This window comes from Mandrillus leucophaeus, unplaced genomic scaffold (assembly GCF_000951045.1).
Source record: "Mandrillus leucophaeus isolate KB7577 unplaced genomic scaffold, Mleu.le_1.0 Scaffold186, whole genome shotgun sequence".
In the NCBI taxonomy this organism is placed as follows: domain Eukaryota; kingdom Metazoa; phylum Chordata; class Mammalia; order Primates; family Cercopithecidae; genus Mandrillus; species Mandrillus leucophaeus.
Genome location: NW_012101876.1, coordinates 6,633,031 through 6,647,824, shown reverse-complemented (window position 1 = coordinate 6,647,824; position 14,794 = coordinate 6,633,031). Strand labels below are relative to the sequence as shown.

Here is a 14,794-nt window from a genome sequence, read left to right as displayed (position 1 = left end):
GTTTGATTTGATTATAAATTAGAATTATGTTAGGATGAGAGTGCGTTAACTGGATGATATGAGTATGACTCTTTAGAAGGGTATAATTACTCCTGCATGTACATTGATATCATTGATAGTCTGTTTTACATCTTCATACCGTGTGAGTATAATGTCCCACATAACTGAGAAACTGGAAAGATTGATTGGATAGTTGAAGAACGGTTTCCAATGAATTTTAATTGTTCTACGTTTATTTGTAGGGGATATATAGCAGATATCTTCTGGGAAATAATTCATCTGAGGATAGCTTTTTATTTGCCAATGTTGTGCAACCTCTGGCAGAAACTGGACTACAACTCTCCAAACGGTAAGGAAAACAGATTCCTTGGCTAACTGAAATTAGAGCCTTTATTGGGTATGTGAAGGTTATAAACTTTAGGGGAGTAGGGATTATTTTTATTGCATACTGCTGCCAATCACGATAGTTTTTTTTTGGTAAATCTCTTCTATGCCTAAAAACAAATTGACCTAAAACATAAAGAAAATCTCCATATTTAAGTTTAAAAGTATTTTGTGCCACTTGAATGTGTAAACTTTTAAGGATATAGATAAAACTCTCAAGTGTTTCTTTCTAATATTTAAGTCACTTACATATACCTAATTTTAAAAATGCATTATATAAGATGATTTATTAATTTAGAAATATTGTTCTGTTCCACTGTTATATTTCATTAAGTTTTATTCAGACATTTCATAAGCATCTTTGAAACCCATCATCGTGTCTTCATCAGCGGGAGCACTTTTTCAAGCATCGAACACACTTTGCCAGTTACATTCCCATTGCTTACCAAATGCATATGTGATGCCGTCCCAGAAATTCTGCTTCAGCCACAAGTACCCATGCCATAATGTTAGGGCAACTGCTTTTTCCAATTTATCTTATAGATGGGTATTTGTTCTCTCTACACCATTACAATTCTGTTGTGCTTCATAATGACCTTTACAGGTCTTCTTTGTTTTATTTTAATTTATTTTTAAGTTCCGGGATAAATGTGCAGAGCCTGCAGGTTTGTTACATAGGTATGTATGTGCCATGGTGGTTTGTTCAACTCCCACTTATGAGTGAGAGAGAGCATGCGGTGTTTGGTTTTGTGTTCTACAGATCTAATATTCAGCAGCTGTATTTGTGAGGCATATATTAATACTAAGAATAATGATTATTTGTGTTCAACTTCTTTGCTTTTTCTTTTGGAGATTCTGACAGGTGACTTCAATAAAGATTCAAAACTAATGAAGCGGGATTTTTTGCTCCTTAGTTCAGCTAAAATCCAGGTTCTCGTCTCACAGGAAAAAATAGGCACACAGACACATTAAAGGGTGAGGAGGGCCGATTTATTAAGCGGAAAGAAAGCTCTCGGCAAAGAAAGAGATGATCCTGCCGACAGGCTCCCACGTCACAGATTGAATGCCAGGCTACCACACGCTAGCTGAAGAGGCCAGGCTCCTCCCCCTACATAAGGCTCAAATTCCCGGTGGCTCCACCCCATTCCCCCAGTGTGCAGGCATGCCCCCAGTCCGTTGTGGGCACGTCCAGACAAGACCCTGTGCCTCCTGCATCTATCACTAACATTGCTTGAGGTGATGCCAGGCCTGTATGTTTTCCCCAAATAGTGCTTTAAGCATTAAAGTTAAATGTTTAAAATGTAAGAGATTCTACATTCAGTCCACAATATGAAAGACTTTTTTAAAATATAAAATACAGCTCGTCCTTCTGGGGGATATTTTTTGGGTAGCTGAGGAAACTTCACGTTATATTTGAAATATGTAATGATGATCTTTGGACATCTTTGTAACCTTTTTTCCTTTTTTCTTTTGGCAAAGAACTTTCAGTACTGTACTACCACAGATTGATAGTACTGGACAGTTGTTTGCACAGACTCGGAAAGGTCAGGAAGTTCTTACCAAGGTGAAGCATTTCATGAAACAACACATTCTTCCAGCTGAAAAGGTGAGTATTATATAAACAGAATGTATGTGTGCTAAAGGACTATCGATGAATACTTCTGTGATTTCTGCTTATAGGAGAAGCATGGTGTCATTTTCTTCAGTCAGTCCTTACCTGGATTCTTCTTCTCACGTTAGCATTGAGCCACAATAGAACCCAGGGAATGCACAGATAAGTCTGTGGCTTTATAATTAAGCCAAAGAGAATTAGTAGTTTTAAAATTGGGAGCCTAAATATATTAGAGTAAAACACTACTTTGGGGGCCTTGTCCTAAGGCATTATCTTTTTTTTTTTTTTTGTAAATATGGACCCCTTTGACAATTTAATGAGAAGTGTTGACTATACAAGATAGACACACCTAGAGAATTTTACATATCATTTCAAGCTGTTCACAGATACTACCACCCCTCTTCCCTATAAGCTATTATTTTAAGGCATTAAGTTTCAATAAGTTCACTGAGAGTAGAGAGGCAACATGGAACATCCATTCATTCAGTTACCAAATAATTATTGGGTACTTGATGATGGCTTAGGCACCTGGAGAGCTACAGAATGTAAATAAATAATAAGACATAAAGGGCTTATGCTCATGTGAAGCTTAGACTTCAGCAGGAAAGGAAGACACTAAACAAGAGATGATAAATGTTGTGAAGAAAAGATTTAAAAACTTTTACAAAAATATGTAAGGGAGGTGGGGCAGGGTGTGTGTATGTGGGTAGAACACTGGTGCAGAAATGCAAATGGCTTTATTCTAGTCTATTCCTGTCACAAGTTAGGTGGCCTTGTGTTAGGTGGTCTTTAGTGGCCTCAGTATTTTCCTCTACAATGTGAGTAGGTATGACTAAATATACAATACATTCTCATTTTAATCATCTATGATTCTGAGAGATCTGCAACTAGCCTGGCAAAATCAAATAGGGAACTGAAAGAGACCAAAATCCTTTCAACAGAAATGTTCAGAGCTAATATATGTTTGTAGGACAGTTTGTGCTATTGCTTGAATTATATAAATATTATATCTTTAGTAAATATCTGGCTTGAGATTAACTTTGTCTCAGAATAGGGTATAATTTCTTTTAAAAATACTACTTAAAGTGAGGAAATTCTAAAATAGTCACCTCTCACATGTGTTTAGTGACTAAAGTATCATGTTGAATATTTTCTGATCTAGTTAGTATTTGTTCAATTCCGATTTTTAAAACTGTGAGCTTTTGAGTATTAAAAAGGGAATGCAACACTTTTAGGTTAAGATAGCAGTGGGAATTCAACATTGTCTTCCCCTCCCTCAAATAAAATCCAATTTAATAAATAATAAAGTTTGTTTATAAAATGGAATAAATTGGTATACGCTTGAAAATAGAAGAGGGACATATCAGAGGAATTAAGCTTTTGAAAAGAGAATGGAAATTAGATTTGGAAAGCAGGATGGATTAACCCCTAGAATAATGAAACAACGGAAGCCATATCTCAAAAGAATTTTGAAAGAAGGCTGTAGCACAAGTGGCAACCATTTTCCCACAATGGAGCCCCGTGTGATTGGCTTATATAGACAGCAAAAATAAGAAAGGAAAAGAAATCAAGATGTTTGATTTAAAAATTACCTGCACATGGACGACTGCTTGGGTTGGTATCTTACAACCTGTTATAGCAGTAGTGTTTGCCCCCAGACAGAAGGCTGCAACAGCCCTCCGAAAAATGCAAATGGGCCAGTATGCTGGCTCAAGCCTGTAATCACAGCACTGTGGGAGGCCGAGGCTGGTGGATGGCTTGAGCCCAGGAGTTTGAGACCAGCCTGGGCAACATGGTGTAAACCCAATCTCCACTAAAAATACAAAAATTAGCCCGACGTGGTGCACACCTCTAGTCCCAGCTACTTGGGAGGATCGCTTGAACCTGGGAGGCAGAGGTTGCAGGGAGCCAAGATTGTGCCACTGCACTACAGCCTGGGCAACAGAGTGAGACCCTGTCTCAACAGCAACAAAAAAGCAAATGATCTGTTTCAAAGAAGCCAGGGCTTCAACATGAGATTTAGTGCCCTAGAGGAGGGTCCTCCATGCTTTGGCTTTTTTTTTTTTTTTTTTCAATGTAGTCTCGCTCTGTTGCCCAGGCTGGAGTGCAGTGGCACCATCTCGGCCCACTGCAACCTCTGCCTCCTGGGTTTAAGCGATTCTTCTACCTCGGCCTCCCAAGTAACTGGGACTACAGGCACCTGCCACCACGCCTGGCTAATTTTTGTATTTTTAGTAGGGATGGAGTTTCACCATATTGGCCAGGCTGGTCTTGAACTCCTGACCTCGTGATCTGCCCACGTTGGCCTCCCAAAGTGCTGGGATTACAGGCATGAGCCACCGCACCCGGCCTTTTATTTATTTATTTATTTATTTATTTATTTTATTTTTTTAATTTTTTTATTTTTATTTTTATTTTTCAAGAGACAAGGTCTTGCTGTGTTTCCAAACTGGAGTGTATGATGTGATCCTAGCTCACTGCAGCCTCAAACTCCAGGGCTCAAGCGAACCACCCAACTCAGCCTCCTGAGTAGCTGGGATTACAGGAATATGCCACCATACTGGGCTAATTTTTACATTTTTTTGTAGAGACCAGGTCTCACTCTGTTGCCCAGAACTACTGGCTTCAAGCAGTCCTCCCGCCTTAGCCTCCCAGAGCACTGGGATTACAGGTGTGAGCCACCGCACCTGGCCAACTTTTCTTTTTTTGGGGGGTGGGGGAGGGTGGTAGGGATTGGGCAGAAATCTCAGGTTGTCTATCCTCCCTGGTTACTGCCTGATTCCTACCTACTTTCTCTAAAATGAAGCCTATCTGATAGCATGCTAGTACTTGGAACCAGCCCATCATTCAGAGGAGAGGCCAGAATTGGCAGAGGAAGCCAGGCAGGCTTGTTCTTTCATTGGTAAATGTGAATAAGCATATAAGAGAAACTGCAGCACAGAAGAGGTGTCACAGGTTAGGTTGTGATACTCTGCTGAACTTTGTATCATGCAGCTATTGAAATATGTACAAAAAATTTGCAATAAAAGGAAGTGCTTTAAGATAAATAAAAAAGCAGCCTGTGGCTTTAAAGGGAAGATTGCCAATGTTTTGTGTGTCCAGAAAAGCCACAATCTTTGAAGATCCTTTAAATCTGAGACATAGCCATATCTGATAATGTGAGCTTTTTCTTCTTTTAAAAAAATCGTACTGTACCAACATCTGTAAAAATGTTTTATTCTGTAGAATGATTGTGAACAATACAAATCTCTGTGTAACATATTAGAGGATGTTATTTGGAGATTATATTTGGAGAAAAGTAAATAGCTTTTTCAAAATGAAAGAGGGAAAAATCTATATAAGATTCTATCCAACATTATTATAACTAAGTTTACGGAAACCAAAACAGTCATTTCTAGAAAATAGGTTGTATCATATAATACAATACTTTAACGGCACTTGTCTTTAACTACTGAGATTCTTGATGAGTTTTTCTTTATATTTTTAGGTACTTTCAAATTTTCTATAATGAGAAAACATAAACTTCATTTAAACTTTTCTAATGACCTTTTGAAACCCCTTGAATATTGTAAAGTGAGAACATAACCCATATCTATGAAAATATTAAAAGCCAATTCTTCCAACTGGAAAATATTAAAAGCCAGTTTAAGCCAATTTAAAGTGGATAAGACGTCCTAAAAATGGCATGTAAAACAGGAACTAGCAACATAACACACCGAGAACACACTTTTAACATTCATGGTAACATTAATCATACTTTTCTACTGAGTCTAATGTACTAAGGATGAACTGTTGCTTCTTTCTAGTAGACTTCAGTTTAAAATGAAAAACATTTTGCAAAATTATTTGTAGGCTCAGATTTAAGATGCTGAACCAACCAACATACTCAAAATTAGTATCTCTGTCAGTGAATGAGGACGCAGAATGCTACAGGTGATATTTTGGGAAGATTGACCAGGCACCAAGCCTAGTTTCTGCTTTTGGCTATTAACTATAAATTACTTTTCTTACTTTAAGAACCAAGGAAGGGTTCTTTGTAGTGAGGAATTTTATTTAATTTTGAATCCTACCGTGCCACAAATAAACTTTGCAAATATCTAAATGGATAAAATTTAGAACTCAAAGTATTAAATAATACAAATTTTAAAATAATTATATAAACACTGACACAATTTAACTTCTTCAAACTGTGATCAGAGATGAGAAAAGGTGGTCAGAGATTAGAAAATGAGAAATGCATTACACATTTCTTATCAAACACAGTAGCACTGAATATTTCCAAGGCAGTATAAGGGATGGAAATAATAAACAACCCCAAACAGGAAATCTTCCAATTTAACTGACTTCCTGACAGAAATGACAAGGGCTATTCATCCTGGTACCTTTGAAAGAGCAGACCTTTGCCTTCTTGAGGTTTTCACTAAATACAGCAATACTGTAGACTAGCCATGCTTCAATGAAAGCAACATTTTAGTACATTGTTATATGAGTGTAAATTGATAAGAATGATTTGGAAAATAATTGGATAATATGGATTAAGAGTTTTGACAATGTTTATAAGTAATACCACTAGTCTAAGTGTAGAAACATATAGAGATACTATAATAGCAAAATATTGGAAAATGGGATTATACTCCAATATTTTTGTTCTATATTGATTATTTTAGTTGTATAAATTAGAGATTGTTATTGTTTTATCTGGCTTTTTCTTTTTTTTTTTTGAGACAGAGTCTCATTCTGTCACCCAGGCTGGAGTGAGGTGGGGCGATCTCAGCTTACTGCAACCTCTGCTTCCTAGGTTCAAGTGTTCAAGTGATTCTTCTGCCTCAGCCTCCTGAGTAGCTGGGACTATAGCCATGTGCCACCACACTCAACTAATTTTTGTATATTTTGGTAGAGATGGGTTTGATTATGTTGGCCAGCCTTGAATTTCTGACCTGTGGCCAGAATTCTGATTCTGGCCAGCCTTGAATTTGTAGCCCACCTTGGCCTCCCCAAATGCTGGGATTATAGTTTAAAATTTTAAGTTTACCTACCTATTTATCATTTTATTTACTATTCCTTCTTGCAACTCAGATGTTTCTTCTAGGTCAAGTTCCTTTAGTGTGAATGTGCTACTAAACCTTTCATTTATTTTTCTTTTCTTTTTTTTTTGTTTTGTTCTGTTTTGTTTTCCTTTTTTCTTGCTGGGGAGAGGTGTCAATGACTTTACTTATTGTTAATACCTTTATTTTGCCCTAGTTCTATAAAGATAGTTTTATTGCATATAGAATTTTACAGTGACAGTTATTTTCTCTCAGCAATTGAAGCTATTATCCCAGTGATTTCTGGCTTCATTTGTTGCTTTGAGAAGTCAGCTGTCAATCTTAACTGTTGTTTAATTATCAGTAATCTTTGTTTTTTCCCCCTCTTCTTTCTCTTTTTCAGATTATGAGACTGATACACTGCCTACTGCGCTAAGGAGGCAACTTCCTCTTTCTCTTTTTAAGAACTTTTCTTTCTCTTTAATGTTCTGTAATTTTACTATGCTCTGGCTTCATTGGCTTTCCGAATTTGAGGATTGCTGTCATATCAGTTCCAAAAACTTTTAAGAGTAATTTTTCCAAATATTGAGTCTCTTCATTCTTTGTGTCTGGGACTCCAGTTAGACTTATGTTAGGACTTCTCTTTGAATTCGTTATATTCCTTTACACTCATATTTGCCTTCTTTTGAGTTTCTGTGCATCGTTCTGAGAAATTTCTTCAGATCTTTCTTCCAATTTATGATTTGTTTTTTCAGCTGTTATCTAATCTACTTTTCAACATCCACAGAATAACTGTTTTCAGATTTTGGAGTGTGTGAGAATTGCTTAAGCTAGTAAAGGACATAGAAGTGCAGGTTCATTGAAGTAGGACACAGCTTAGGCCCCCATATTTTTACCAAGTTCCCCAGGAGATTCTTAGAGCCACCAAAATTTGGGAATCACTGCCATGGAGTTTTTAAGTTTCATTTCTATGGTTTTCCTTTCTTTAGGTTTTATTCAATTCTTTTTCAAATGTGCCTGGTCACTTTTGATAGTCCTTTGTTATGCTTTTAATTTCTTCCTTTATTCTTGAAATATGTTAAACACAAATAGTTTATGTCCTGTGACTGATCATTACTCTATTTATAGTCTTTGGGAAGTGCAATTCTGTCTGGGTGAATGATTGTTTTTGCTAACTCTTACTAATGGTGGCTTGTTTCCTTGAGTGATAAGTACCTTTTTTATTTTGAACTCATGTTCTGGAATTTTATCTGTGAAAGTTATTTAAGGCTTTGTTTAAAGCTCTTTCCTACAGATAGGATTTGTTTTCGCATCTGCTATGTGTTAGCAGGCACTGTCACCAGAAACATTGCAAACTTAAATGTTGGCTTGCAGTTTTAGAGCCCCATAAGTCTATGAATTCAGTCCCAAACTTGGGTGAAGACAGGCTTCAGTTAGAAGTGTTTATTTTGTCTATTCCAACCAGAGCTAAGACCTATATAAAGGCCTGTATTTCCGTGGTCTACTTCTGAGGGGTGGGTTTTCTGTTTATTTTTGCTTTTTAAATTTTCTTCCACTTAGGTTTTACCCATCAAGCAGCCTAGCTTTGGTGGAGGGAAGAGCTGATCTTTGATCCTCCCTCTTGCCATGTTTGAGGCATTTGACTGTGTCTGACTCCTGCCTATGTGGCCCATTAAAACCTAGGGCCTACCTAGGCTAACATAGATCAGCCTATATGCCCTGGGCAAACTTGGCTGCAATGTGTGCTCACACTTGAAGAGCAGGCTTTTTTGTTTCTGGCTTTCAAGGAATTTTCTTATTTTCCTTCCAGCACGGCTGTGTATTAATTAATAAATGTATTTAAAAACTATTTTTAATATTTTACCCAATGTTTTTAGTTGAGGGGTTTCTATGACTGTCTAGTTTGCCATATTGCTAGAAATGAAACACTCAAATCTTGGTATAAGATTTTAGTAGCCTACTATCTAATATTGTGGCAGCATGATTTTGTGATCAGTAAACCTTTAGAATGTTTTATGCTTCTGCGTCTGGTTTAATAATAGCTGAAAAAGCATCTTCGCCTAAAAATGTTTATTTTAGATATTAGCAGTTTATGATGTTGTTTACTTTGTATTAACTTTAGCTAATGAAATTTTTTTCTTTTATTACTTTAAGGAGGTAATTGAGTTCTATGTTCAAAATGAAAATTCAGTGGACAAGTGGGGAAGACCTTTAGTGATTGATAAACTCAAGGTAAGAAAATCTTTAACGCTGGAAAATTCATATGCAAGTGTTTTTTGAGACCCTAGACCTTAGTTTCTTGTTGCTATTGTTATATATGTAGAGGAAAATTATATCAATATAACCTTTTAAAAAAGCAAGTTAATAGAGTCCATAACATACAAATTAGGCTAGGTAGTGTTCTATATATGGTAGTAATGAAGACAACCTCTTACAGCTGTTCAAAGGGAAAAATATGATTAAAACTATTCATTATTAGCCATCACTGAATTGAGACTGAAGTCAAGGCAGGTCATTTGTCCCACATAGAATTAATCTAAATTTCATGTTTTTCAAATCTTAACATCAATTCATGTAAGAAATTAAAATGCACAAAGTAGTATATTTGGCATATTATACTCAAATGTGGGAGATTGTAATAGTTCTGATTCAATAAGAAATTCTCAAGTAGCCAACTTAATTTTTCAGCCAAATCCAAGGAAGCTTGGAGGAAAAGACATTTTATTAGTGGTTAAACTGTTGATTTATAATGAATTAGTAAGAACTTGGTTTTGCTCACTGGAGAATACAGTAAAATAAATAACTCCATAAGTGTTTTTAAATTTCAAAGGTCATAAATACCAATATTTTAAAAAGAAATAAACTAGTGTGAGTCCTGGTAAATTATGGTCACTCTGGCGTGTTCATCACCTTGACAGGAAATGGCCAAAGCCGAGGGTCTCTGGAACTTGTTTTTGCCGGCTGTCAGCGGTCTCAGCAACGTAGACTATGCCTTGATTGCTGAAGAAACAGGAAAATGCTTTTTTGCTCCAGATGTCTTTAACTGCCAAGCACCAGGTTACTACATTAATTGAAAACAGATTTTTTTCTAATATTTTGATCAGTGTTTAAAATTTCTATCTAAGAATGTATTTTTATACAAAGTTATTGACTTACAAATTTGGCTATAATTTTATTTTTCAGTTACTTTGATTTAAATGTAAGAAATGGATTTGAAATTTTCATTGGACTATTTTTTTGTTAAATGTCATTACAATTAAGAGTATTGGTGAAAAAAATTAGCCACCAAAGGGATTGGTCATGTAAGGATCTCAGTTTCCTGATTGGGAATTGGATATTTCTATTACTAGTTGGAATGGATAGAGAGTTTCAGATCTTTTGGTTAGCCTCACTGTTCATTCACCAAATGAATAAACCATTCATTTACCAATTATTTACTGATTACCTACTATGTCCCAGGCAGTGTTCTGTGTTCTTGCAATGATATATCAGTGAATAAAATACACAGAGATGCCTTCCTTCAAGGATCTAGTTGACATACAAAGAGACAAAAATAAATAATAATTATAATAAGTAAACTTCAAACTTATGTAATAAGTTTGAAGATGAAAAGTGCTTTTGGAAAAAACCAGCAGAATAGGGGAGCTCTGAAATTGGAAGTACAGGGAATATGGGTTACATTTTTGAATAGAATGGTCAGGATAGGTCTCATTGAGAAAATGACGTTTGATAATAACTTGTATAAGGTGATTGCTTGAGTTAGCCATGCTGTTATATGGGGAAAGAGTTTTTATAGCAGAGGGAACAGAAAAGGCAAGAGTGTAATTGATGTAGTCCAGTAATAACCAGAGAGGCCAGTGTGGCCAGGAAAATAATAGGCAAAGAGATCAGAGAGGTAAGGGCCTCATATTTTGAGCTTTATAGGGCAAATAAGAGGGGCTTATACCTTCATTGAAAGGATGAGCCAATGGGAATTTTGAGCAGATTAGTGATAAGTTGTAACTTCAGTTTTGAAAGGATCACCTTGACTGCTATGTTGAGAATTGACCAAAGGAGGGTAAGAGGGAAGCAGAGAGTCCGTGGCAATAATCCCGGTGAGAGATAATGATGGTTTAGACTGGGGTGGTAGTAGTGCAGTGGGTGATAAGTAGCAGGATTCTAAATATATTTTAAAGGCAGAACCATGAGGATATCCTGATTGGATATGGAGTATTAATGGAAGAGTCAAGGATGCCTCCAAGGATTTTGAGGTGAACATCAAATTGAAAAGATGAAGGAAGGAGGCCAATTTTTAAAAAAGTAAAATGAAAGGAGTAAACCTGGAATGTAGTCTGTAGGAGGTATCTTAAAACCTGGATTTGCAGAAGAACCACCTAAGGAACTTTTGAAAGATCTAGATTCCCAGCCTCCATCCCTAGAGATTCTGATTCAGTATATCTAGGGTAGACCCTGGGAATATATATTTTTTTCAAATTACTCTGATTATCCTAATGCTACCAATCAAGGACTAGCACTTGATTTGTGGTAGGATGATTATGGTACAATATCCAATGGCAGGCCCATCCCTGTACAAGATATACCTCAGTGTTGCCTTTTGTGTTTATATATGGCCCTGGTGCTAAAGCTCTACCAAAACCAAGTTAATGTAGGCTGCCAGAAAGAGGTGTATAAGGCAATACTGGACTTCTGAGACAAAATGCAGTCTGGATTTTCCACACTGGACTTTGTCTCATTTCTTGGGCATCGTTAAGATAGTTTGTAGAGTTCTGATAATGGTTGAACTTGTCCCTGAAATGATTTTCTCTTTTCCAAACACTGATTTATCAAATTACTGCTGTACTACATTGTATTCCGATAATAAGCTACTGTAAAAGTAAAATCTATTCACAGAGCTTCTAAAGATTTCGTCTCAACTGTGTAAAGCTATTACATCATTCTACATAGGTAGCATGATTTTGTGGAAAGGGAACTGAATGCTAATTTTTGATTGCTACTCATAGTAAGAAATATATTTTATATTTTATATTGTGATCCAATTTGTAAAATATATAGGTATATGTATATGTTCAGAATGGATGGATGGATGGATGGATGAATGGATAGATGTATATTATTGAAACAGAAGTTTCACAAAACAAGAGTTTCTCTTACTACATGCAAGTGCATTTGGATGTTTTCCACTGAGTCTAATCTAATGCATTATATTTTGTTCTATTAAGTTTTTTAGAGAATGCTAGCTATATTCCATTAAGTTGATTTCATAGTGCACTAATGGATCATAATATGAAAAATAATGCTACCAAAGACTTCTTTTGCAGATGGAGCTCTGCCACTGTTTTATTATTTGACCTGTTAACTCACTTTTCACTAGATGGTCATGGATTTTTCTCTAGCATTAAAATTTCATGAGTCCATCAGTTGTACTGCCTTTATGAGATAACTAAATTGCTGAAATTTTAAAATTGGACAGAGATTTGATTTGACTGAGAAATGATGAGCAAGTCTCCTAAGCAAACAAGTTGTGTAAAACTATAAATAGAAAACTAGGCATTTTCTCTTTGTGGTGGAGATACCATGAAGGCCTTAAGCATTGTGTTTTGGGTCATTTCCAAAGCAGATGAAGAAGGCAGTATAATTGATGTTGAGTAAATACTTCGAGAGGTTTCTTAAGTATAAAAGATGAATTTCTACTTAAGTCACCCAGATCATTTCCCAAATAGTTATAAAACATATGGGAAACATACATAGTCTTCCAGTTTGCCCTTTTTCCCCCCTTCAATAAGTCATACAATATTGTGTATTGGAATGTTGAAAATAGCAACTTTAATTCTAAAGCTATTACTAGAAAATTTGAGGGCCTTTGAGCTGATATTTGTTTATATACTTTAAGTTCTGGGATACATGCGCAGAACATGCAGGTTTGTTACATAGGTATACATGTGCCATGGGGGTTTGCTGTCATCTACATTAGGTGTTTTTCTTAATGCTATCTCTCCCCTAGCCCCTTACCTTGCGACAGGCGCTGATATGTGATGTTCCCCTCCCTGTGTCCATGTGTTCTCATTGTTCAACTCCCACTTATGAGTGAGAACATGCAGTGTGTGGTTTTCTGTTCCTGTATTAGTTTGCTGAAAATGATGGTTTCCAGCTTCATCCATGTCCCTGCAAAGGACAGGAACTCATCCGTTTTTTATGGCTGCATAGTATTCCATGGTGTGTATGTGCCACATTTTCTTTATCCAGTTTATCATTGATGGGCATTTGGGTTGGTTCCAAGTCTTTGCTATTGTAAATAGTGCTGCAATAAACATACATGTGCATGTGTGTTTATGGTAGAATGATTTATAATCCTTTGGGTATATATCCAGTAATGGGATCGCTGGGTCAAATGGTTCTAGATCTTTGAGGAATCGCCACACTGTCTTCCGTAATGGTTGAACTAATTTACACTCCCACCAACAGTGTAAAAGCTTTCCTATTTCTCTACATCCTCTCCAGCATCTATTGTTTCCTAACTTTTTGATGATCACCATTCTAACTGGTGTGAGATGGTATCTCATTGTGGTTTTGATTTGCATTTCTCTAATGACCAGTGATGATTAGCTTTTTTTCATATGTTTGTTGGCCACATAAATGTCTGCTTTGGAGAAGTGTCTGTTCATATCCTTTGCCCACTTTTTGATGGATGGGGTTTTTTGTTTTTTTCTTGTAAATTTGTCTAAGTTCTTTGTAGATTCTGGATATTAGCTCTTTGTCAGATGGATGGATTGCAAAAATTTTCTCCTGTTCTGCAGGTGGCCTTTTCACTCTGGTGATAGTTTCTTTTGCTGTGCAGAAGCTCTTTCATTTAATTAGATCCCATTTGTCTATTCTGGCTTTTGTTGCCATTGCTTTTGGTATTTTACTCATGAAGTGAGTTTTGCCCATGCCTATGTACTGAATGGTATTGCCTAGGTTTTCTTCTAGGGTTTTTGTCGTTTTAGGTCTTACATTTAAGTTTTTAATCCATCTTGAGTTATTTTTTGTATAAGGTGTAAGGAAGGGATCCAGTTTCTGCTTTCTGCATGTGGCTAGCCAGTTTTCCCAAAACCATTTATTAAATAGGAAATCCTTCCCACATTGCTTGTTTTTGTCAGGTTTGTCAAAGATCAGATGGTTGTAGACGTGTGGTGTTATTTCTGAGGCCTCTGTTCTGTTCCATTGGTCTATATATCTATTTTGGTACTAGGACCATGCTGTTTTTGTTACTGTAGCCTTGTAGTATAGTTTGAAGTCAGGTAACATGATGCCTCCAGCTTTGTTCTTTTTGCTTAGGATTGTCTTGACTATATGGGCTCTTTTTTGGTTCCATATGAAATTTAAAGTAGTTTTTCTTCTAATTCTGTGAAGAAAGTCAATGGTAGCTTGATGGGGATAGCATTCAATCTATAAATTACTTTGGGCAGTGTGGCCATTTTCATGATATTGATTATTCCTATCCATGAGCATGGAATGTTTTTCCATTTGGTTGTGTCCTCTCGTATTTCCTTGAGCAGTGGTTTGCAGTTCTCCTTCAAGAGGTCCTTCACATCCCTTATAAGTTGGATTCTTAGGTATTTTATTCTCTAACAATTGTGAATGGGAGTTCACTCAAGATTTGGCTCTCTGTTTGTCTATTATTGGTATATAGGAATGCTTGTGATTTTTGCACATTGATTTTTTATCCTGAGACTTCGATGAAGTTGCTTATCAGCTTAAGGAGATTTTGGGCTGAGATGATGGGGTTTTCTTTTTT

General features: G+C 36.3%; 1 protein-coding gene across 1 annotated transcript in view; it reads left to right on the top strand.

Moving 5' to 3' along the window:
* Positions 1-14,794, top strand: part of ACAD11 (acyl-CoA dehydrogenase family, member 11) — a 126,958-nt gene that overhangs the window by 40,544 nt on the left and 71,620 nt on the right. Inside the window, exons 8-11 of the mRNA XM_011977987.1 lie at positions 243-349; positions 1,864-1,990; positions 9,175-9,252; positions 9,939-10,077. Coding sequence (XP_011833377.1) covers positions 243-349; positions 1,864-1,990; positions 9,175-9,252; positions 9,939-10,077 — 451 coding nt within the window. The remainder of the gene's footprint in view (positions 1-242; positions 350-1,863; positions 1,991-9,174; positions 9,253-9,938; positions 10,078-14,794) is intronic.